The sequence below is a fragment of the Furipterus horrens genome, unplaced genomic scaffold (genome assembly GCF_987537825.1).
Source record: "Furipterus horrens unplaced genomic scaffold, mFurHor1.1.pri manual_scaffold_11, whole genome shotgun sequence".
NCBI lineage: Eukaryota > Metazoa > Chordata > Mammalia > Chiroptera > Furipteridae > Furipterus > Furipterus horrens.
In genome coordinates this window covers 11,478,045-11,502,980 of record NW_028327181.1, presented here as the reverse complement: position 1 = coordinate 11,502,980, position 24,936 = coordinate 11,478,045, and the positions used below count along the sequence as shown (strand labels likewise).

The 24,936-nt window shown below is 43.7% G+C and overlaps 1 protein-coding gene across 4 annotated transcripts in view; it reads right to left on the bottom strand.

Moving 5' to 3' along the window:
• Nucleotides 1-3,924: 3,924 nt before the first annotated feature.
• CORO1C (coronin 1C) overlaps nt 3,925-24,936 on the bottom strand; it is a 73,394-nt gene continuing 52,382 nt past the window's right edge. For all 4 annotated transcript variants that reach the window (XM_090290815.1, XM_090290816.1, XM_090290813.1 and 1 more), the window contains exons 4-11: nt 17,115-17,244; nt 14,523-14,704; nt 13,241-13,360; nt 12,173-12,277; nt 9,724-9,869; nt 7,838-7,895; nt 7,487-7,732; nt 3,925-6,343 (exon numbers count right to left, since the gene is read on the bottom strand). In XM_090290815.1, coding sequence (XP_090146941.1) covers nt 6,224-6,343; nt 7,487-7,732; nt 7,838-7,895; nt 9,724-9,869; nt 12,173-12,277; nt 13,241-13,360; nt 14,523-14,704; nt 17,115-17,244 — 1,107 coding nt within the window. In that variant the 3' untranslated portion in view covers nt 3,925-6,223. The remainder of the gene's footprint in view (nt 6,344-7,486; nt 7,733-7,837; nt 7,896-9,723; nt 9,870-12,172; nt 12,278-13,240; nt 13,361-14,522; nt 14,705-17,114; nt 17,245-24,936) is intronic.

Genomic DNA, 24,936 nt, shown 5'->3' with positions numbered 1-24,936 from the left:
AAAAAAGGGAAGAGGGGGATGGAAGTAGGAGAACCAGTTCAAAAAAAAAAAAAAATGGCCTGGTTTCTATAAGGAAAGGTTTCTGGCAGGTGCCCAGATTAGAATCTCCATCCACTAATGTCACCCCAATAAACTTAATTTAGAAAATCTTCACCTTGTCATCTTTTCTGATATTTTGATGCGCTGGCTCTGGTAGAAAGTAGCTAGGGTGATGACTCATTAGTCATTTTGAAACTGTAGAGCAGCAGTCAGCAGCCGAAGGACTTGGGGACCTGAGATGCTTTGCCTCCTGCAACCCAAAGAGCATCTCTGCTGGGAAACAAACCTGCATCAACTTCCTGTTATTTATGGGGCAACTTCCCAGTTCTCAAGCTTGTCACTATAGCCCCGAAGCTTGAGTTTATTGCTGGAATCCTGGTGGTTGCCTTCCTGACCCTCAGGGCACAGGGCTCAAACACCTCCCCTTGCTGGACCTTTTGGCCATTCACTCCACAACCGTCCCAGGACCTTCATACGGACCCAGTGAATGCCAGGATGAACGTCTAGCGGGCAGACGGGATTAGGGATGAGACAGGGTTATCATGAGGGCGAGCCCTGCTGCCGGGGCCTGAGGCGCCTGGTGGAGGTGAAGTTCCACAACCGTGGCAACCCGCACCTCCCTCGGCTCCCAGAGCACCTCGGGGTCCCCAGGCACCACGTGTGACCCCTTTGCACAGTACTCTATTTGCATCACAGGTTGGCCATGAAGGTGGGGAAGGTTCCTTATTTGTATCTGAAGCCCTAGCACGCACCCAGCGCCCGGCACCAGGTGAGACCCTTGCTCCTCCCCTTTGAAATACTGACTGCTCGTCTCTTTCAACCACCCGAAGCCGTCCCTGCACCCACAACCGCCTGCTGGGATCCTGTCTCAATCACCTCTCCCCAAGGTGGTTCCAAAACCACGAAGTCCTTTCCCAAAAAATTCACTTACGTCTTTGAGATGTGAATAAGCCTCCATTCAAAGAACAGCACCCAGAGGTCAGTCGCCAAACTGCAGAGCGCAAGGGTTTCTTTGGGTAGCAGGAGAGACCTATCTACCTGCTTTTCAACTACCGACTTCTGAGCTGAGCGCTGAAGTGGAGTAACTTCTTGTCGTCCAACCCCAGGCATCCTGGGCCATGGACTGGCATTACTTTCCAAGGTCCCTTACCATGAAGTCTGTCACGTGAGCTGTGCTCCTTACACAAACCCTCCAGGCCCCCCGCCCCCCATTAGCCCAGGCTCTTAAAATCAGTCTTCTTATCCAGTTTCAATTTCATGCAAACAAGTAAAGTGACACTGAATTTCAAAGATCCCACCGGCCTCTCTAAAACCACCTTCCTCCACATTTCATCCACTCGAACAAACTTGGCAGCTACCTTTCCTTGAGTTTCTTTGGATCTGGAGCGACTTCTCACCCCCCACCTTTTCCAGAAACTCGCAACTGGAGAAAGTTCATACGGCACACTCCGACTGGTGTCTCCTAGCAAACCGCTTCCATCTCTAAGTCTGTGACCAACTATTTGCCGATGGACGAAATTCGTGGGGCAGAGGACCAGGATTGCTTTTTGCATGTCAGTCCTTTGGGACTTAAAATCGAACACACCCTGCCAAGGAGGCGATCCCATTCCCATTTCAGTTAGAGGTGGCAGTGGGGACTAAGATTCAGCATTAAATATATATTGCCCCATATCATGTTGATTGAAAACGTTTTTCCCAGTTTGTATGGCCTTCTTTTTTGGGGATTTAAAATGTTCTCCCCAGCCTGAAGTCTAGATAAGGAACTTATCTTTTTCTTCTAAATTTGAAAAAAAAAGTTTAACTATTGGCTTCATTGAGAACGTACACTGGTGTCCCCAGGAGGCTCTGAGGGGTCTCCGCACCCAGAGCCACTTAATGCAGCCACACTGTTTCCTTCCCACCCCTGTTTGTGATTCTGGTTTTAATGTAGTCCTCATTCACTATGCATAATTAATTTTAATAATTTCTTTATGGGAATAAAGACATTTATAGGAAATTTAGAAATTCAGGAAAATCCAATTAAATAAGGATTACTCAAAATTGCTAAGTCCACATAGTAACATGTGTGGTATTTATTCTACACATAAATATACATTATATACACATATACCCTTTAAAGGGTTTGCCGAAAACAGTCTTTTCCGGGGTGGTTCTTCTATGTTATCTATCTTTATCCACGGAGCTAGGCCTAGCCTCCTGACTAGAAATCCTGGTCTTTTATGTTTGCATAAATATGTCTAATAGACTTGACACCACTGCCCCATCTTACTTCTGGAAAAGTACTTTTATAAGCCAACCAACATCATTTACCTCCAAGTGACTTCATGGCAGGGAGGGTCAGAGAGAATTCTTTTCTAAACACGAATTCTACTTTTCTGATGACAGCAGGAATACCGTTCACTGCGGGGCACTTGGAATAGACTTGGTGGTGGACATCCGACATCCTGAGATAATACTCAGCGCCTTGGGATGACTACACACTATTACAGCATAGGAATGTGACCAGTAAGCTAGCCAACCCTGCCGCACTCATTTTTACTCTTCTAATTCCTGAACATATCTCCCATTAGTTTCCCTGGAACAAAATCCTGGGTCAACAGAACGAAAATTTAATTAAGACTTCTGATACACCCTGTCACGCTGTCCTCTAGACGCTGCCCTCTAGAAAGGCTGCACCAGTTTGTATAAACTCCCTCTAACACTGGAGGAAAATATTCTTTTAATTAAAAAAAGGAAGGAACAAAGGGCACTGGCTGTGCTGGACAACAAGTAGAGCCCATCTGAGTAAGTGAAGGTGTGTCCTTGATGATGACTCAGGTGGTGACCCATGATGGCCGCAGGACCCTCCAATACGCCAGCAAACAGACTGGGACCCTTAGAGTTAACAGATTCTTAAGAGCCAATGAAGTTTTTCTAGACACAACATCAAGTACAGCAAGGGAAGTCACCTTTAAAAAAAGGGAAGTTCTCCCTCGACGGGGCCTGGCCGGCTGTCTGAGGCCAGCATGGTGACCTATTTATTAGGTCTTCTGGCAAAGAAGCAAGGTGCCAAGTGGGCAAATCAGTCTGTCGTAAACACCCCGCACCACGCGTCTCCCCCCTGACCCTGGGCACCGAGGGGCTGCAGACAGCATCTGCCCACTTCCACTTCCTGCAACCACGCGCTGACCACGGGCCTGGTCGCCATTGTTCTCCAACAGGACAGCACATGTAGGAGAAGGTATTTGGGGAAGGGTAGGTGTGTGCCAAGTGGTCGTCACACACACAACCGCTGAGCAACACCGAACAGTGGGATATTCTTTGCCACAGTCACTGAAGTGTCATGAGACAATGTTTTAGAGCAAAAAGGGAAGCCCGTGAAAGAAGGCCATGACATTCAAGTGACCCTGAAAACCTTCTGCTGGAATACAAATCACAGCCAAGACAAGAGAATTTTCCTTCTACTAAAGAAAAAAAGGCTTTCAACGGCCCCGTCAGGGAATGTGCTCGTAGCAGTATCAGCAGCCGCTGTGCAAAGAGGGGTCCTCGGGTGGCCAGACACAGGTATTTCTCTCACCTACACCAGAATGGGATTCTCACCCCTCCTGCAGGATAAGAAAAAGGGGTTCACTGAGATCAGGGAGTCTGCCCAGTCACGCCCCTGGGGAAGGCAGTGGGCAGGTTTCAAATATCCGGGCCTCCTGCAATCTGGCCCCTAAGCTCGTGCCTAGACTCCATTACATGCCCCCTCTCGCTGGAACTGAGTGGCCCGCCCACACTCTTCCTGTACTTACCCTCGGAGAGGAACAAGTCACCAAGCAAGTCCCACTGAGTCAGAGAAGCTGTGACAGAGGGCGTGGGCTGCTTCAAAGACCACTGTGAGGTGTGAAATAAACACGGACACCATTTTGTAATCAATGATTTTTTTTATCTTTGAAAATGGAAGCAAGTGTTTTGACAGAATACTATGGCCGCTCTATAAGAGCCGATCTAGGAGTAATTCACTGGTTCTCCTCTGGGGTAGCACGGCTTTAAAAAAAAAAAAAAGACAAAACAGGAAAAATAATCCACAATGCTTCAGGTGCCGACTCTGAGCCTGGCTGGGCATCCATTCATTAAATAAGTCATAAGCTACACAATATGATCAGGGTAACTTTTCCTTGCCCTCCCTCTTCTCTTTGAACCACAGTCCCTATGGTATTTCACCACCATCAGCAACAATTTTGTTTACTTAGTTAATTGGACATCAGAACCGTAAAACATTTCAGAATCTAAAAATGAAGGTCCTCAGCATATTATGTTGGTAAAGAAACATGTACAAGTCACTGCAATTACTGTTTTCTTTACATCTCATTATCCACTTCAACATTAAAAATACACACATACACACACACAAAACCACACCGAACATTCAGATGCCCTGAAATTATGGAGACAGTGATCCCAATGTCCGTTAAGAACATGGTACCTTTTCCATGCGGACATCACCCCCAGAGTGGCTGTGCACGCCAAACTGCCCACACCCTGCCTCCATCCTACTTCCCTGCATTCAGACACGTCCAGCCCACCGGCAGGAGTAGATGCAAACGAGTTCCCATCATGGTCCCAATGGCACTATTCATTTCATGTTCAATCACAGACACTCACTCCTTGCAAAACAGAGGCTCCTTACATCTTGTTTCTCAAACATGTAGTATGAACAACTGGAAATGGAGAGAAGTTCTAGCTAACCCTGGAACGGAACAGGTGAGCAGAGCTCAGGCTCTGGCCCCCTAAATCTGGGGAGCCTCTGTGCTTTGACACAGCCTAGGTGCAAACGGGGGGCGGGGGTGGGGGGTGGGCGGAGCAGGTTAGTTTGTGTGCAAAGGGACACATTTGTACACATTAAAGCTGCAGTGGAGATCTGCGTTTCTGGTCTTGCTTCATTCTAGACCATTCCCCTAAGTCTCAGTCTCCAATAGCAACCCCTGGCCTCACCTTAGCTGAATGCAGTCAGGGCTGAAAGGCAGGAGGGAGAGAGGAATGGCTGGGGGAGCCCTGAGAGAGGTGGCTGCCTCCACAAGGAAGAGGGAAGGGCAGGAGCTCTGGTGGCGCAGGGAGAGCCACTCTTCCTCTAGCACAGCACGGGGACAACATGGGACATGCAGGAAAGCAAGAGGGTCACAAAGGGCCAATATTTCCCTCCCAGTTCCCTAGTTTTTAGTCCCCCATGTACTTGAGAGCTAGGCAAGCTGCTGAAATGGGCAAGAAGGATCCCTCGACAGTACATGTATCTTCTTGTCCCGGGCCCTTGTCAAGTATGGACTGAAACATGAAACATGATGTTTAAAGTGATGATGATGCAACAGAGTCTACGTACATAACAAAACTGCAGAAACACATGCCAGTTTAGGTTAGGTTATAATCATCTCAAGCACAGGGTAACCAAGAAGCAAAATCCCATTCTGGTACAACCACCCAATTTTCTAGAAAAGAGAAAGAAAGGAAATGAGACGAACATTTTTGATCAGAAGACTCAATGAAATGAGAGGGGCGGTAATATGAATCCACACGATTTTCAAGTCTTCCTTGTGTACAGTCATTAAGATGACCAGGTTTGTGCTGCAAACGAGCCAGCACAGTGTGGCTGCTGCTGATTGTTCTTAGATGAATGTTTATACAAAATAATATCTTATCTTCATTTAGTTTATAAACATACACAGTGCTGTCCCTTTCAAATTTAGGAAAAAAAAAAAAAAAAAACCACACACAAATACTGCAAAGTAGCAAAATATAAAGAAAAAAAGCTACTTTTGGTTTTGGCAACATTAAAAAAAAGAAATATAAAAAGCAATGTGGCATTGGTCCCTATTTGTTAAAAAAAAGTACTTGGGCACGACACTGGATCAGTTGGTTTTCTAAAATTCAGAGTATCTTGGATTTTAAAAGTAGCACTTTTGTCTTTTAAAAGTTCAGCAAGTCACATAAACACTTAAAACATCAAAAAAGCTTTCTGATAAAAAGCCCAGCTTCTAAATCACATTTCGTTACTGCAAATTTGGGAGACGGATTGAGTCCTTACTGGAATGTGGCCTATCGCTGGTTGCAAACCTGAAATGAATGTCTCCAAATGGCAGTGTCTCCCTCTCGCCCTCCCGGGACCACACCAACAACCAGCTACCAAGCACAAGTTCTTGCTCCCATTTTGGGGGGTGGGGGTCAACCTTCAGGCGTCTATCTTCGCCATCTGCTCTTCTAACTTGGAAATACGCTCATCTTGATTGCAGATTGTGTCTTTTATAGATTTGATCTCTTTTAAAATCTCATCCAACTTGGCTTCATTTTGCTAAGAAAAATAAAAGGAGGGAAGGGAAAAAGGTGAGTAAAAAGCAGTAAACAGAGTTCACAGCAGTTGAGAATTATAAGGCATTCAATGGGATTTTCCATTTTCAAAGTGGGAAGCCTCAGCTGCCAGGCTGCGCCTTATGAGCAAGTAATGAATGCTGGCTGGCCCATGTGACGCCCCCAGCAAAACAACGGCGCGCGGCGATGCTGCTTCTAGTTCCCGTGCCTGCGCACTGACCCGGACAGACTCTCAGGACAAGACTGATTCCTTCAAGGCTACCCTAAGTCCCTATCATGTGAGTCCACCAGAAGTGACTTCTATGTGACCAGGGTGAGGGGTGAACTTCCAGAGGCTACAGAGCTCCTACCATCTCCCAGAGAGGAGCCTTCTTGGGAGCTAAATCCCTTGCCCTGCCTGCTCACTGCTCTCAAGAGCCTGAGCCTCACCCACGTGAAAATGATTCCTTTAGAAACCTTGAAATCAACGAGGTCCGTAATGCTGTCCTCATGTGGCTTCCTCGGTCACGGCCAAAACGCCCGCTCCTTGCCTCTTCATCCTGCTTACCTTCCCACCGACGGTTCACTGCCCTGCCCGCACCCTGCCCTCCCTGGCTGGACCCTGCCCTCCCGGCAGCAGCGCTCTCCCGTGGCCAGATGTGTCTTCAACGTCAGGCTGCAGTCCCCAGCCCTCCGCTGAGACGGTTCCAGCCAAGATGCCCACGTCATCTCTGTGGCCTGCCCCTTCTGTCACTCAAACCCTCAACCCCATCTGAGCCCACCCATCACACCCTCTTTCCCAGGACCTCCTCTTCCTGGCATATGTGACCCCTGCCCTCGTGTTTCATTTTACCCCAAATCACAGTCTGGGGAAAGGCAGTTAAGAAAAACCAAGGGGCTCCGGTCTACTCTTGAACACCACGGGAGACCGATTCATTACAAAAAAGAGCCAAGGGAGCCAAACGCGGCCACAATTCCAATGTCATGACCGAGGAGACTCTTATAAATAGTACATGTTACTGTTCATGGAGACCCCCTCTGTCCACAGTGGCGACAGCACCGGCCAGTGCCCAGGACTGGAAGGAGCTTTCAGGAGGACCAGGCCTGAGCCAGCCAAGCACACCCCTCAGTGTCCTGTGGTTCTTACCACACTGGTCGCATCTGCGGTTTTCTTGGGGACATTGATCAGGTCACACTTCTTGTTTGCAGTGGGCTTGCTATCTAGAATGTTCTTCTTGACCACCTTGAGATCCCTGTTTTTGCCTGGAATGTATCCGTGCTTCAAGGAGATAAGGAGCGGGTCTGCGCTCTTCCCCTCAAACCACTCCTCTGCCTCCAGTGCCGCCTCGGGCCCCGCTGTGTCGGGGTACAGGTCATCTTGGAAAAGGTCCGACTGTAAGAGATATTTTGGGGAAACCCTTAGGTACGGAAGAAGAATGGTGGGAGATTTTTAAAAACTTTTAAAAACATAAGATTGCTGAGAAAACTGGGCGCTTACCTTCCTGGGAACCGTCATGATAATAGGCTCACACTTTCTCTCATGAAGTTTGAAGAATCTTCAAAAAGGAAATAAAGGCAAAAGTTGCATTTCAGTGAAACAGGAGGCCAAGTATCGAACAGGCTCAGTAACAACCACTTTTCTACCATGCTGTACGGGATATGAAGTGCTCTGCCCAGCACCCCCGCTGCCCGACCCCGGGGAGGGGGCCGAATGTATCCCCGGTGTACAGATGGGAGAACAGAAGCTGAGAACATCCACACTAGGAAATGGCGCACCGGAGACAAGAACCAGGAGTAGACCTATGCACGATGGTGACGGTCAAATTCAAGCTCTAGAGGCAGATCAACCGTGGTGGAAACGGCACCACCACCACCACCACCAATTGATTCATTTGTGAAAAATTACCAGGTCAAAAGGCAGGAGGGAACAAACACCTATATACCAGATCATATCTATGACTTGGATGACAGGTCTTCTGCCAACCTGAGGTGGTCAAACATTTTTAAGTATAAAAATGATTTTTGAAAGGAAAAAAAAAAAAAACAATCCTAGGAATTAAAATTTTGGCGTGCAAGCAAACCACAACATACTTCACACTCAAAAAGTTGAAATTATCCCAAATGTGGAAAGGATAGGAACACAAAGCATGAAACCCTGTGGTCAGTATAGTGGGGAAAAACAATGATTTGACTTCCAGCTCAACCACTCTGACACCTGAGTGTGTGACCACCTCATCCATCCTCAAGCTCCTCGTCCGTCCCGTGGAGGTAAAAGCAACACCTGCCTCACAGGTTTGCTGCGAGAGAGAAGGGAGGTAACCCATGCAACACGCTATGCAGCGCCTGACACATAATAAATGCTCAAGAAACAGTAAGTAGGAGGGTCCTGAATGATTTTATGGCCTTTTAAACTTTTAGGTGACAATAAAATAAACGTGTTCCCAAATACTGAATATAATCGTAAATTCAAAGTCAATATATTTTGAAGCACATTTTGATGAGTTTGGTTTAAACCATAACTTTGAATTATCTGTGAGAGCTTTCCTTCATTACTCAGCTTTAGAGGTGAATGTGTTAAAAAAGAAAAACACAACATACTAATTAATATTTAAAAAGGGCTTAAAAATTCTTGTTTTTAAAGATGTGTTAATTATTTTAAAACTGTGTGACCAGAACAGCACACTTAGACAAGCATCCACAGAAACGCAGTGTTATGTATGTGTACTAGGGTCTTAGCCTGATAAGATGGGGATTATCCTATGTTGGCTAGTAGGAGAAAAGAGCCTGCACCTTAGGAAGCCCACCAGCATTATGAAATACAAACTTTAAAAAAATCCAGAGCAGTACAGAGAAGCAGGAATTCTATACCACTTCCCACATCAAGCGACCCCAAACCAGCACCCTGCTGTAGGTCTTTGCCTTCTCTAGTTTAGGATCCATGGGGTCCACAATCCATTTTAGAACCTGGTTTGTTGCCTCAAATGCCAGGAAAACCATCCCTTATTTCTATCCCAGGGACAGGCTCTCCCCTGCTTGCCTCCCAGGGGACACTGGCCACAGCCTCAGCCTGAAGACAAGAGATGATGGTTTCACTATTGAAATAAGTGTCCAATACACGCAAGCTAAGTCACATAACTGCTGCACTTCTAGTTATATAATCTGAAGAATGGAGAAGGGCACGGTTAGATTAAATGATTCTGAAAGGTTCCTCCCTGCTCTAAAACTCTGTCTCTTAAGTACAGACAGGAAATGAGACACTAATTCTACACCATAAACAAGGGTAGAAAGACCCGGGCATCTCAGAATTACAGAATTAGTTCTGTTGTTCTTGTAGAACACAGACGGTATAAACAATTTCAATACTTTACCATGCCGATTCTTTACCTGGCAATCTCACACTTGTTAACATCAAGTCCCCTCTTGGGCATGTAACCCATCCCTCTCTGAGGCTCCTTGCTGCTGAACGTGTTGAGGTAGTGGACGTATGGGGATTCATCCGTGATCTCAAAATAGCGGATACTGCTGTCACCCTGCAAGAAAGCAGAGACAAGTTTGTGTTTACAGTATTCCCTCACTTATCGCGGATATTACGTTTTAGACCACCCCCCCACGATAGGTGAAAATCCGCAAAGTAGGAACCTTACATTTATTTTAGTATTTATGTATATTTTAAGGCTTTATAAACCCTTCCTACACACTTATAAACTGTTCCCAGTCCCTTATTAACCTTCCCCACTCCCTTATTAACCTTTTCCACACTTTTATAAACACTACTTATGTTCTTAAACATATTCTACACTCTTAAACCTATGTAACTTTAACAATATACTTATACAGTACCGCAAAATCCCGCGATATAGCAAAAAATTTGCAATAAATGATTAAATATAATATTTTTTAAAATCCCGCAATACAGTGAGGCCACAATAAGTGAACTGCGACAGAGAGGGACTACTGTACTACTAACTGAAATATCTGATTTAAATGGGTATCTCTTTCCCCTATAAACCCAGCATTAATTAGGACTCCACTACAGCGGCTGACTTTCCTTCCTCTGAAGAGGTCTGCCTAAGGCACATGATGGTTTCTCATCCTGGCAGAGTCAGCCCTCACTTACCAAACATCAGCAAGCCCTTTAAACAGTCTCCTCTGCCCCCTGCTGAAGGCTCAGTGTTACTCCACAGAGACTAGACACCGAGTGAGAATCAGGGCAAAAATGTTACCACCTCTGCCAAACAACTGTGGTGCAATTTAACTTCAAAAGGCAAACAGAACACCAGGAGGACAGTTGAGAGGGCAACTACTGATCTAAGTTATATGTTCACTGGCATAGTTCAGAGACCGGAGGGTACTAATTACAATCAGATAATAATAAAAACTAAGATTTTCCTTAAGAAGCTTTAGTTTTATTTAACTTCACAAGGTTTGCGAACTCACTGCAATGTATAAAATTCTACAATAATCTTGCTTAGAATTTTTTATTTTTTATTTTTTTTTTGAGATCTGAAACATATGCTAGTCTAAGTATAAATCACTGTCACACAGTTATACCAACCTGAACAATGAAGGCAATCCTGCCTGGTAGAAGATGTACATATACACACACATGAAGACATACATAGCTGGGTAGTATCACAACTTAGCAATCCTCTCTGTCTTCGTGATTTCTATTTGTTTCAATCATATGAACAAATATCTAAAGCAACGGCAAAAAGGCTAAACACATACTATTTGTTCTTTGCATACTAAAAATAATTTCCCACCTAATGTTAATAACTTCTGGGTAACATTTCCTTTTGCTTGTTTTGATGTAGTCTCTGGTAGCTGTTATAATCTGAAGGGAAATGACTGTCAAGGAAACAGACAAGATCTCGGTTTCTAAGTAACTGGCCTATAAAAATGTAAAGCAGCTCTGCAGCTGATCGACCAACCAGGAAAAGAAGGGAAACACCCTGGGCTTTACTCGGCAAGGGGTACCCTAACAGGTGTGAGGGGCTGCATCACTTCATTTTTAAGGAAAAAATCTACAAAGTAATATTGAGGGGACCACCTACTAAAATAATAATAAAGCCACCACCAGTCTAGTTGGGCAGAGACCATTACACGGGAGGTAAGTTTTTAGTGTTTTTTTAATTGCAGTGTGGGGTCTTCCTGTAACAACTGTCACTTCCTGAAACTAATCAGGCCACATGGTTTCCAGCCCAGGGCCCTACCACTGAACTCCAGGAACAAGAACCCCCTCGGGAATCTGTGAGGCCCTCAAAAGCTCACATCCCCAAAACACCCTTCTCTTTAAGAGTGTGTGGCATGTAGTAGTAAGTACTAAATGCCAACCTAAGAACTATCCAGATTTCAGCATTAGATGCTACTGGTTATTCATCCCTGATACCAATTACGATAAATCTAAAGTCACCAACCACACGCAGCACCGCAAGCTGAACACAAAACACCAGCGTGTAAAAAGAAATACAAACACAAACAAGAAAAGCAAAATATAAAATTTAAAAAGGAAAAACAAAACACAACACCAGCATGTACTCTTTATCTCACTAGCGTGTCGGGGCAAAGATGTCCCTGTCAGTATTCACCCCAACATCCCAGCCCAGTCCCTGCTCCCGGCCCGAGGACTGAGAGCCGCACGTTAGACCAGACCGCTGGCAAGTTACACACTATCCAGACTCACGTAAAACCACAAAATCATCTGCCTTTATTTTAGTTTCAGACATACATACATCCAATTCATTAAAATGACACAATACACTAAATCTCTGAAAAATAAACTTTTCCTCCCCCAGGATTAAATTTAATATTAAACATCAAAATGACTGCTTACCTTCCCACATAAGTAAATGATACTGGTGTCGGGGTCATAGAAAGGCAGCAGCACCCCATTGCTAGTGTCCATTTCATGAAGAGCAATTGGTTCCTGCATGTTTTTCTGGGGGGAAAAAAAGTATACATAGACACACACACTTTAAAGATGAATTTTTGTAATTTTACTATCATTCTTTTATCCCTAATTAAGCTAGCTAGTGTGAACAATGCACATATGATATTCATACGTGTAACTACCAGTAGGGATACTAAATGGGACCCGACCCACTGAAAATTACGTTGACTTGACAACATAATTAATGCACACATCTGTGTGATTCTGTGGCAGAGACGAGAACGCCCTTTTTTGTGACTCTTATTTTTTTTTTAAGTACCTTTTTTGTAAAATAAACATATGTTCCTTAAAAAGTTACATGGAAAAACACAAAAATTGTCTCATATGCCATCATCCCACAGAGTGGTCTGCGGCAGAAAGACCCATTTTAGTCTGTTTCCTCCCAACACACGTACACACACAGGGATCACTGTATGTGCAGTTTAGTATTTTTTCCACCTTTTTTAAAAAAAAGATTTTTTAAATTTATTTTTAGAGGGGGAAGGGAGGGAGAAAAACAAGAGGAGAAACATCAGTGGTTGCCTCTTGTACATGTCATGACCAGGGACCAAACCCACGACCCAGGCCTGTGCCCTGACCAGGAACTGAACCAGCAACCTTTGACTTTGTGGGAAGACGTCCAACCAGCTGAGCCACACTGGTCAGGGTTCCACTTATTCTTTATAAACTATAACTAAGTTTCAAACTCATTTCCCAAGTCTGGATTCCTCACACATTATTTTTTAAAAATATAGTCAATGTAGACTCCTTGGGAGTATCACAAATACATCTTTGAAAGACATTTAGCAATAAATCTCCAGTGAGGAGAAAAACTTCACATCCAATTTAAAACAAGTGGGAGTTCAGAAAACTATACCAAGGACCCCATGGTCTATGTACCCACCCAAAGACCCATTTAGGAAAGAGAGAAAGGTCAGTGTAAGCTGGTGGGAAGGCCAGGATGGGGCGTACCGGATTCCAGAGAGCCAGCTGCCGCTCACTCATGCGGCTGAAACCGGTGGTGAAGACGTTGCCGTCAGCCAGAAAGATGGCTCTCATGGGCCGTGCCCCCTCGTGTGCTTTCTCCTTTTCCTGGAGGACAGAGAGCAGAGAAGCACATGACACACATTCAAACTGCAGAAAGGAAGGTGGGGTGGAGGGGTGGGGGGCCCGTATACCAAACCCAGCCACAGCCCACATGCCCTTCATGTTAACTGCTATGTTCGTGTGTGTGTGTGTGTGTGTGTGTGTGTGTGTCTCACATTAATAAGTATCTCTCCTCCCCAGATGAGGAAAGAAAGACACTAAACGATTTGGTCAAGGTCCCTCAGCTTAGGTTAGGACTTGACTCAAAAGCCGCAATCCTCCCATCACACCCCACTGCCCAACCAAGTCCATGCGCTGCGAAAATAAAACACGTGAGAGCCCTCTGCCAAACGTTTCTCAAGAGGATCATAACCTGAAGGCTGGATATCCCTACAGCTTTGACCAATTACACAGGACACAGAGTCTCGTCTGGTCAGCTCCTCCCCCAGCCTCATCTGTTCAGGGAGCGCACTAGCACCAACTCCTGGAAGATCCCAGTGGGGAACGCACTTGGCACAGGGCCAGGGAGTCCCAACGCTCCGTGAGCACTGGCCACAATGGCTGCCCGATTCTTGAGAACTATAGCCTAAGAACCACTGCGTCCACGGGAGGGGAACCCTAGGATCTCAGAACGGAGCTGAGGGAAGGCATTCTTGGATCCAATGCTTGCAGTTTCAGCCCTGATTACAGTCCCAAATGTCCATCTTTTGTCATGATGGGATTTTTTTGAGGTCTAGATTAGGTGGCAGAAACTAAGACACTGAGCTGATGAGAGGACCCGCTGCATCTTTGTGAGACACTTGAACAGTCATTTTTGGAACAGGGTGGGAACCAATTAACCAATATTCAGCACTAATCCAGGAACGCAGTTAACTGGGTTGCTAATCGAGACTTGCCAACGCTTAAGGACTCTAGTAAACTGATAAAAAACCTTATTTCTTTGTGAAAAGTGGTCACCAAATGAGAGCGAAGACTTGGGGAAGAGCTGGACTCTGAACAGGAGCGTGACTGAGACCGCCAGAAGCCTGGGCGAGCCTCTTCCCAACCACGGGCATCGGCACACGGCAGGGCCCGCTGGCAGCCCCGTCTGCAGCCTGCCTCAGGACGCAGCCAGTTCCCACTCGCCCCAGGGCTGCAGGTACTGAGGTTCCGGCCGAAGGACACTTACAGCGACAATCTCCTGTTTCCTAGGATCGATTACTCTCACTTTCTTGTCTTTGGCAGCTGTGCAGATCAGGCTGCCATTCCGGTTCCAGCTGACATTGTAAATCATGTCCGAATGCATATCGTCCAAGTTTATCAGGGCTTCCCCGGTCCCCACGTTCCAGATGATGATGGCATTGTCACAGCCTGAGAGAGAGCACAAGCATGGCCCCCCAGGTATTAGAAACACCTGCACAACAACACGTCTGTGAAAACTACAAGGACACTCACTGCAAGAAAGGTGCTGAAGGGAGGCCCTACTTACCGGGAGTTAAAAACTGAAGTGACAAAAAAAGGAAAAAAGGCATTTATGTAAAAGAAATCAGTTAAAGGAAAAACACAACTTGTTAAGTTTGGGTTTGTATGAAACAAACAAACAAAAAACCACCACCAAACAAAACAAAGAACTACAAGAAAATAGAATCCTATGTTTTTTCTAAAGAGTTAACTGGGCTGGTGGACCCCAAGTAATCGTCAGTTTCCTTTCCTAGTAAAACAAGCATCAGAATGAGTACAGCTGGCTTCTTTTCCAGAGGAACTAAATAAGAAGAGATTGAACAACTGTTTAGGACACTCAACAAAGGTGGTGGGTAGCAGGCTATTCAAATCGATGATGCTGTATAACGTGCTCTCGGACCAGAAACACAGCAAATTACAGAACGTTTAAGGGAAATGCAAGGGCTGGTCTAACCCTTTGCTCACAACAGATCTTTATCTTTAAAGGGGAGAAAATAGAGGCCAAGACTGGCCTGATCTGAGAAGCCTACCTAATCACATAGGCACATGGATTCAGAAACTGCGCCCCAAGAGGCCACACTGCTGACTCAGCCACAACCCCTCAGCTCATCAAGGGACTCCCCCAGGTCCCCGAGACCCTTTTAAAAAGAGCACCATTTGTTGCTTCCAGGACAGTACCTCAAGGATGAAGAAAAAATAAGAAACGGACACTCTGAAAGTGAGTTCTTGCCAATAAACCAATATTGTAAGCACTTCGGGAAACGCAGCCCCTAATATCCAGAACACCTACGTTACCCAAGAGTGAGCAGCAGGAAAGGGTGGAAGAACTGCACAGCAGTATGAAAAGCTGGAGTGGGACTCTGGGGTGGAGACTTGACCCTTCTGCTGCCTTCCTCATCACAGGCAAACAGGTAACTCCAGCCACCAAGGATGGATCACATAGTCTTAAAATATGCAGAACGCTGCAGCCAACCATTCTCCTTTGCTTGTAAAGGGGAGCATGGGGATCAGTCTGCTGATAATAGCGTAAGTTTGACCTCAATGGGAAGAGGAGCAGGAAGTTTTCCGTGATGGAACTCCACCTTTGGAACTGTTTTCTCTCCTCGGACTGAGGTTCTGAGTAGAACACTGGAAGGGTTCCCAGGTATATAGACAATTGTGATTTTAAAAGATGAGAATCCTATGTAGTGTCTTCTCTGAAAAGCAGTTCTTGGTCTCAATAGGTACCAGGCATTACATTTTTATTTAACTCACTATATCATAAATATCCTTTATTCCCAGTTAAAAACTGAACTGAACCCCTCCTTCTCACTGGTCAAAGAGCTTTAAAATTCTACCCCTAACATTAGCATTCCTTTTTTTATAAACCAATTTTATTAAGGTATAATTTACATACAACACAATGCACCCATTTGAAATATACCTTAAGTTTTGACACACATATATATTCATGTAGCCACCATCATAATCAAAATATAGGACATTTCCATCACCCCACAAAGCTTCCTCTTGCCCTTTGTACTGCTTCTCTAAAAGAAGATAAAGTCTGAAGTGGTTTAAAAGTGAAAAATCACAAACCACCTCAATGTCCAGAAATAAGGAGCTGATTTAAAAAACTGAGGTATCCAGACAATGGACTATTAAAGGAGTTATTAAAAATATCACAGAAAGAACATTTAAAAGCACATGAAAAAGACCACATATGCTAAGTCTCTGAATCCATCTTCATGTTTAATAACATTTATGTACGCGCACAGAAATATCTTCTGGAAAGAAACACCGAATGGTAATAATGATGTTCCCTATGGGTGGTGGGATTACAAGTGATTTTCCTTTTCTTCCTTTTGTTTATATGTATTCTCTGTAACATACATGTACTACTTGTCTAAGGAGAAAAATGAAAGTATTTCTTAAAAGAAAGAAGGATATTTTCCTAACAGGATCACCCTGAAGCTGGCAGCAACACCAGAGCTGGAACCCAGGGCTCCTGGTTCCCCCATCTGTGTTCCATCTACTTCATCAGGAATGACTAGAACTGTGGTCCATGGAGGGCCCCAGCTGGAACTGCTGAAATTACATGCAAATAAGTGTGTATCTGTTCATTTTTCTGAGCAAGGAGTCTTTATCTTCCACCAGACTGTGAAAGGAGCCTTAACACACGCGCACATATGGGTCAGGGAACTGCTGCATCTCAGTACCTCAGTGGATTCCCAATGATCGACTTCAAAACTGTTTAGAACTAAGTCAAACCCATTGCTGCTCCCTCCACAGAAAGGGCTGCAAGCGGTGACGAGGGGAAAGAGGACTGCGCAGCTCCTACCTGCACTAAGCAGCACGTTGCGGGCTGTGGGGTGCCAGGCCACAATGCCCACTCTCTTTGAGTGGCCCTCTAAAATCACCACGGGTTCGGTCAAGGAAAGGGTGAGTCCATTTTCTGGAATCTGCCACACCTGTTGGAAAAGGAAGAGAAAGACGATTCATCTTTCGTTCTCACATTTACTGTGACCATCTGGTTTGAAGACTTGTTCTGCATAAACAGAACACACAATAATGGTCTTTGGATAAAATGCAGAATAATATGAAATGACTGGGTGTACAGTTGCTTTTAAAAATGTAGTAAGATATTAAAGATCAGAATATCTCTAAGGCCTACAAAATGTTACCTCTCCACTTTTACCTAATATTAGTTGAGACTTTATTTTAAATTCCCTGTGAAGTTCAAAACTCTCAAGTCAGAAGCACGCAAAAAAAATGGAAAGAAAAATACAAAATAACTGGAGTACCCAGGACATGCAGCACTGGGGTGAGATCCCTTGGCTAAGTCCACGGTTCCTGAGGAAAAGAGCAAACTCTACCCACCAAGGGCTCTTGAGGAACAGTGCAGGGTTTTTTTTGTTTTTTGTTTTTTTTCAATGTTTATTGATTCTAGAGAGAGAGAGGAAGGGCAAGAGAAAGATTGGTTGGTTGTCTCCCACGCATGCCCCGCCTGGGGAACCAACCCACTACCGTTTGGTCTCCGGGACAGCAGCACTCCAGCCCCCTGAGCCACACCAACCGGGGGTGGGGGGGTGTTTGTGTGCAATTTTAAAGAACATCTTATTTTCTACAATTTTGCATTTGAAAAATAAAAATATAAGTAATAGTTTTGTAATATGTACCGTAGAAAACCAATCTTATTACAAAAGCAAAAAAACAGATAAAGTGGATCTCATCAAAATGAAACTTTTGTGTTTCAAAGGACATGACCAAGAAAATGAAAGACAACCTACAGAAAGGGAGAAAACTGTCTGCAAGTCATAGACCTGATAAGGGACTCTTACCTAGAATATATAAAAAAAACGTTTACAACTCAATAAAAGGAAAATAACCCAATTTTTTTAATGGGCAAGGAACCTAGACAGACATTTCTTCAAGAAAGATACACAAATGCTGAAAGAGCACATGAAAAGAAGTTCAACATTCTTAGTCACTAGGGAAGTGGAAATCAAAACCACAATAAAACATTACTTCACATCCACTTGGAGGCTGGAATAAGAAGACAAACAAGTGTTGGTGAGGACGCAGAGAAATCAGAGTCCTTATACGCTGCTGGTAGGGCTGTAAAATGGTGCAGCGCTATGTAAAGCAGCCTGGAAGCTCCGCAAATGATTCGACATACTTATCACATGACCCAGCAACACCACTCCTAGGTATCTACCCAAGAAAAATGAAAATATATGCCCACCCAAAACTTGTGCATCAATGTTCATAGCGCATTATCTGTAACAGCCAAAACGTTAACAACCCAAATGTCCAGCAAATGAGAAATGAATGAATAAAATGTGATATATTGATACAATGGAATACTATTTAGCCATAAAAAGGAATGAAGTACTGTCCTGGTTGGTATGGCTCAGTTGGTTAGAGTATCATCTTATAAACCAAAAGGTGGTGGGTTCGATTCCCAGTCAGGGGACCTGCCTGAGTTGCAGGTTCATTCCCTGGTTGGGGGCGCATACAACAGGCAACCAACTGATGTTTCTCTCCCTCTGTCTCTCCCTTACTTCCTCTCTCTCGAAAATCAGTAAGCATGCCCTCAGGTGAGGATAAAAATAAAAAACATCAATTACAAAGAAATGAAGTACTGACACATGCTACAACATGGACAGTGCTTGAAAATATTATGCTAAGTAAAAGAAGTCAGTCACAAAAGACCACAGATGGCAGGGTTCCACGTATATGAAAGGTCCAGACTAGGAAGAGCTACAGACAGAAAGTAGGTTAGGGGTTGCTGAGTACTAGGGAACTGGGGGAATGGTAATAGCTCAAAGATATGGGGATTCTTTTTTTTTTTCTTTTCAATTTTTTAATTTTCATTTATTTATTATTATTGTTTTTCTATTAAAGTTGTCCCACTTTTCCCCCCAGTATTCTTTTGAAGGTGATGAAAATACTCTAAAATCGTCTACGGGTGGGGGTTGTACATATCTGTAAATACACTAAAAACCACTGAATTGTATACGCTAAATGGATAAATTATATGTGAATTACATCTCAATAAAGCTGTTTGAAAATTCCTCTTGATGAGTGAAAACTCGGAAGATTCACCATATCTTAACTGGGGACATGCCTGGGCAGCAAGGGGACAGAGAATATGTTTAACAAAGGAAGACCTGGGTTTTAAAAGACTTAAGAACCACCCTCTAAGAAGAAGGGACTAAGTCATATCTAAGCTGAACAGCACCAAGACCCCTTTAGAAAACCAGATACTAATATTTAAGTCTGTGAAAAGGCTTAAATTAAAAGTAATTATCTTACATATGAAGATTAAAATAAGTAACTTACTAGCAAAAAAGATTTTAAGGAAGTAGGTCATGAAAAATTTAGAACTTGCCAGTAAAAAAATCATACTCAACAGTGGAACAAGTGAGAAATCAGAATTTTCCTTTCTTGGGGATTTTTAAGAAGCAGACAAACAACTGTCTGTTTTCAATTGCTTACTGGAAGAGAGAGAGGGATTAGCTGAGTGCTTAGGGTTCAGCTCAATTCTGTTGTCCTGAAAAAAAAAACTAGAAAAAAAAGTCTTCCATCCTGAGGAGTGGGAAATGTTATGAATAAGTGACCATTCATTTTTTATGGCTAAATTCTGCCCCAGCTAAATACAACCCCTTATGCAAATCATGGTAAAATAAATATGGCTTTTGAAGCCCAAGTTTAGGATGTCACCTAATTTCCCCTGAACCCTCATCATTCAGCAAAATTTAAACAAAACAGATGCAAATAAGCATAGAAGACAAACCAGAAACCTACCTTGCCTCTCTCTGTCCCTCACCCAGACCACAGCTTCTCTCCGGGGGAGTGTGGGTTTCCACCCCCTCTCCCTATATGGTATTCCCTCACTTATCGCGGGTATTACGTTCTAGACACACACACACACACACACACATCCGTGAAATAGGAACCTTACATTTATTCTACACTCTTAAACCTATGTAACTTTAACAACATATGTATACAGTACTGCAAAATCCCACGATAGAGCGAAAAATCCACAATAAATAATTAAATATATTTTTAAAAATCTTGCGATACAGTGAGGCCGCGATATAGAGAGGGACCAAAGTATATGCTTTCATCCTGATACGCACTATTTTTATTCACGGGTTGATGATTAATAAAACAGCTCCAAATTCAATTTGGCTATCTGAATATAAAGGAAGGCTGAAATTTTCAATGCAATGAACAGGAAATGATCACTAATGTGAACATAGCATGAAGTCCGCAGAGAAACAATCTTGAAATGAGACTTCAGTGACTCAACAGGAAATGCATCCTGCAAGATGAATTCTGACCCAAGCTTAGAGCTGAAAAGAGTGGTAATACCACCTGCCACCTCCAGATGGTACCATAACCATGGGCTGATGGGTTTTCTTCCAAGGATTGCAAAACCTCTGTGCCTGACTGACCATGATTAAATAAAGAATGGATTTCTAAGTCCCTAATGAGGCGTGGAGCGATGGGATGCAATGATTATAATCAGCATTTCCAGATTAAATATTAGGGCAGAAGCAGAGCTCATCGAGGCACTTCCCTTTTCCCCTTCTCTAGCTTCTTCAGCCATCTTTTCTGTGGATTGCGAGGAAATTTTAATACTGAAGCAACACATTTATTATATAATTTTTTAAATAAGAAAACTCTTTTCCTTCTAATATTGTCACTTCTGGAAGGGTCAATGGTTCCTTCAACTAGGTTTATGCATTAACTACAGGGAACTAACCCTCGTTACTCATTCATGGAACACCTTTCTTGAGTATCCACCTATGAGGCAGTCATTACCAGGCAAGGTGGGAAAGGCTGAGGAAGGGAGAGACTTCTATGAGACCGAAAACCAAAGACGGCAAAGACAAAGGATGTAACATACAGGCTGGAGCATGGGCTCTGGCGCCACATTCCGACTGGGCCGCCTGCTCAACACCACTGCACAGAGGCCACATCAGCGCCTGTCCTTCTCAGGGCTGCTGTGAGGATTAAGTGAGTTAATAAGGCCCTTAGAATAATACTTGGCATACACCATCAGTGCCCCCAAAATGCAGAGGCAGTACAGTGCAGGGGCTAAGAACATGGGCTCCCAAACTAGAACAGACTGCTCGATTCCTGATTGAGCTACATATCATCTGTTTGACCTTGGGGACATTCACCTAACCTGTCTGGGCCTTAAGTTTCCTCACCTATAAAATGGGAGTAATAATAAACCTGCTCTCACCGAGTCTGAAGTGTTTAGAATAATGCCTGGCATAAACCAGGCTCTGGGTAAGTGTTAACTATTGTTATTACAAAGAAGCCACACAGTGTATGTAACAAGGCTGTGCTGGTATAAGCCGAGTGCTCAGTGAAAATACAAGTGTCATGAGGTTACCTTCTTGCTGTTCCAGTTTGGTATGTCCAGGAAAACTCTCTAGGGAGATGATCTCTAAGGACAAAAAGGAATCAGGTGACAGAAGGAAGAAGGAAAGAGGGAAGGAGATGAGGAAGGAAATCAGAAACACAGATGCATATAGCAATTTTCTGAAAAATGAATGCCCCAAGGAGGTTGGCTGAGCAGCCGACAGGAAAAAGGCCAGAGTAACAATGAGAGCACAGGCACGAGGGTTTACAGCGGAGGAGAAAGTGAGGGAAAAGCCTGGACAGCTAAATGAAAAGACGCTGGAACTCTTGCCTCCGCTGGTAAATAAAGGTGGTGTTGTTCTCCACTGTGGACTATGGAAAAGGGCCGGCAGAGCTGTCAGTCTTTCCATACGAAGCACACACACCCTTCGGTTGCTGCCCGCTGGCCCTGCTCACAGGCCTGTCATTATGTGGTGCTCTGCCCTTTTTAGGACTGTCTGCAGCTTCCGGGTATTGGCCTTCCAGTTTGAACTGAAAAGGTCTTGCCTTCTGCAGCACCAGAACAACAAAGTGCCACTTAATATGTGTTTAGTATTCTTGTGTGCAACCTGGGACGCAGTCTGGCCTGGATTGGATGTCAGAAGATAACCCGGGCTCCTGGGCTCCCATCAGAGCTGGACGCTAACTGGGCTAATTGACCATGTTAGCGTTATAAAGGGACTTCCTGGCCCTGGCCTTGTAGCTCAGCTGGTTAGAGTACCCTCCGGATGTGCCAAGGTTGCCAGTTTGATTCTTGGTCAGGGCACATAAAAAAATCAACCAATGAATGAATAAGGTGGAGCAACAAATCAATCTCTGTCTCTCTCTAAAATTAATCAATAAAAATAAATAATTTTTTTAAAAGGGATTTCACTTCTTGGAGCCTCAATTTCCTTATTTGACACTGGGGAAAGCATCAGCTCAGCTTCCGAAGGGGTTACTGGAAAGGTCAAATGAGCTAAAACATTTTGCACACCCAAGCGCTACCTTAATGTGAAATACTCAAGTATGGTGACCTCTGACAAAACTGTCACTCCCTAGGCCTGTGTTTCCTAAGTTGTAAAATGGGAGATAGATCCTTTGCTAGTATAATGATTCAGTATAATCACGTAAATAAAGGCTTAAAAACAGCACTTGACAAAAAAAAAAGTCCTACTATATGTTCATGATTATTTTTCTTGCTCTTACTATGATCATTATGATCCCTATGCATTTTTAAGTCTGAACATCCTAATTTCTTGGGATGAGTTTTATCTTCAAGTTAATTCAGCACTGTACCCAACAGTCTAATTTACACCCTAAAACTCACATGGATGGAGGCTCTAGTTCAGACCTCGGCCAATTAGCCCAGATGAGGGCAGCTCTGGTCTCCAAGCAGGTCCATTAGCTTTCCTTTGTTCCATGGCTACAGGCTAGTGCTCTAACACCCGTCAGCTTTTAAAAAAATACGAGGTGAGTAGGGACGAAAAGAGGTATCAAACATCCTCCACTGTGCCCAGTGGGCATATCCACCCAGCAGGGGACTGTAAACTAGATCTCCTCTCCATTTGATTTTTGCTTTTTAAATAATAACGTGTGTTCCTGAAATTTTCTATTTGGACAGCACATTACTATGGCAATGTTTTGTTTTGCTTTGTTTTGTTTTGAAAGAAAGGAAAAAAACCGCAATCAGTCCCAAGGGCTTCCAGACGAAAAAGTGATCAATCAGTGAAAACCCATCATGGTTCTGGGGAAAACAACTTTAAGCCCACGTTCAGGACCATTGTACCACCGCCATCCTTTTCACGTGTGAAATCCCCAATATGTAAAAAGGACAGCTCAAGAGGGCATTTCTAATAAGATAAAAGGAAAATTAAGAAACGAAGGCTTCTCTCAAGTAGTAATTTTAAAGTGCAATTTGTTTGACGGTTTTATTTCCCAAACACAGTGCAAAGTTAAAGTGTAAAGTTAAAGCACAAAGTGTTTCCAGACACTGCTTCCCTATTTTAAACACCCTTCATGAACTTGCTACTGGGCCAGGCACTAGAGTTACAGTCATTAAAAGGGCTATTCCCCCCAAAGGCTGTATTTTTTAGATGCAAAGGAAACCAATTCCAAAGGGAAAATGAAGGAAAGAGATGATCTTAAGAGACAGGAAGAGGATCACAGGTTCTGTAGCAGCTGCAAAGCAGCACAGCCCCAAGGGGTACAGAGCACAGAGCCACAACATTCACAAAAGAACCGTGACATTAAGTTTTGGGAAAAATCAAGAACTGAGAGCTGGGTTCTGATCTGCCAAGGCTATAGTACCCACTGGCAAATGGCCCAGATGTAATCTGTACAAAAAGGAAACAACATGAAGCCCTGCTGAAGGACTGAGAGGGACAGGAATCCCGAGGGATGCGCTCTCATCACCAATTACAACATCACCGCCATTTTTATTTCAAGACAAAAACTGTCTTGGAAAAATTTACAACAGAAGCAAAAGCGTGTAAAATAGGGAGTTTGTTTTTGCTGATTTCCACAGAAGTGTGAGACTGATTTGGGAGAATGGAAAAGTGTCCATTTAAACATAATCATTTGGGACTGTTCAGAACACCTAGCCAGAGACAAATAAGAGGACACGTACTCTGCCTTCAAGATCTTTCCCTCTTCTAGACTCTGCAAGAAACAACTGTGCAACCCCACTGAATTATCCTTTTTTTTAAATTTGTGTTTGATTACTATCCTGCAGATAAGGGACAAGGGTGAATTGACACCATTCACAAAACTTAATTTGGCTGCTCTCTGTATTATTTAAAGCACTATTCTTTTCTTGGAGCTAAAATTTTCCCAAGTACAATACTAGTGGCCACAATCTCCAAAACTCTCTGTGAGAAAATATGTTTGGAGGACTTAACAGTACCAAAAACCTGGGAAACCTGGGTGTGAAGTATAGTTTTTAGGAGGAAGGTTTATGTAATTGGATTTGCTGGTATAAAACATCACTTCCAAATAGTACATTAAAAGTAGTGACAGTACCTTAAATGCACATTAAAGTACATTTAATTATGCCAACCTGATTTACTTTTAGGCTGTTTAAAGAAGCCATCTCTGAAAGATGGAGGAACGTACCATAGGCCGGCATTGCTTTTCCTGAGACTGCAATCAAAGTAGCATCACTGTCATGAAATCGATGCAGACAAAATTAGCAATCGATGCTTAAATGCTTAGGAGTTAATGGAATTATCCCATAAATATGAGAAGCAGTTTCTAAAATT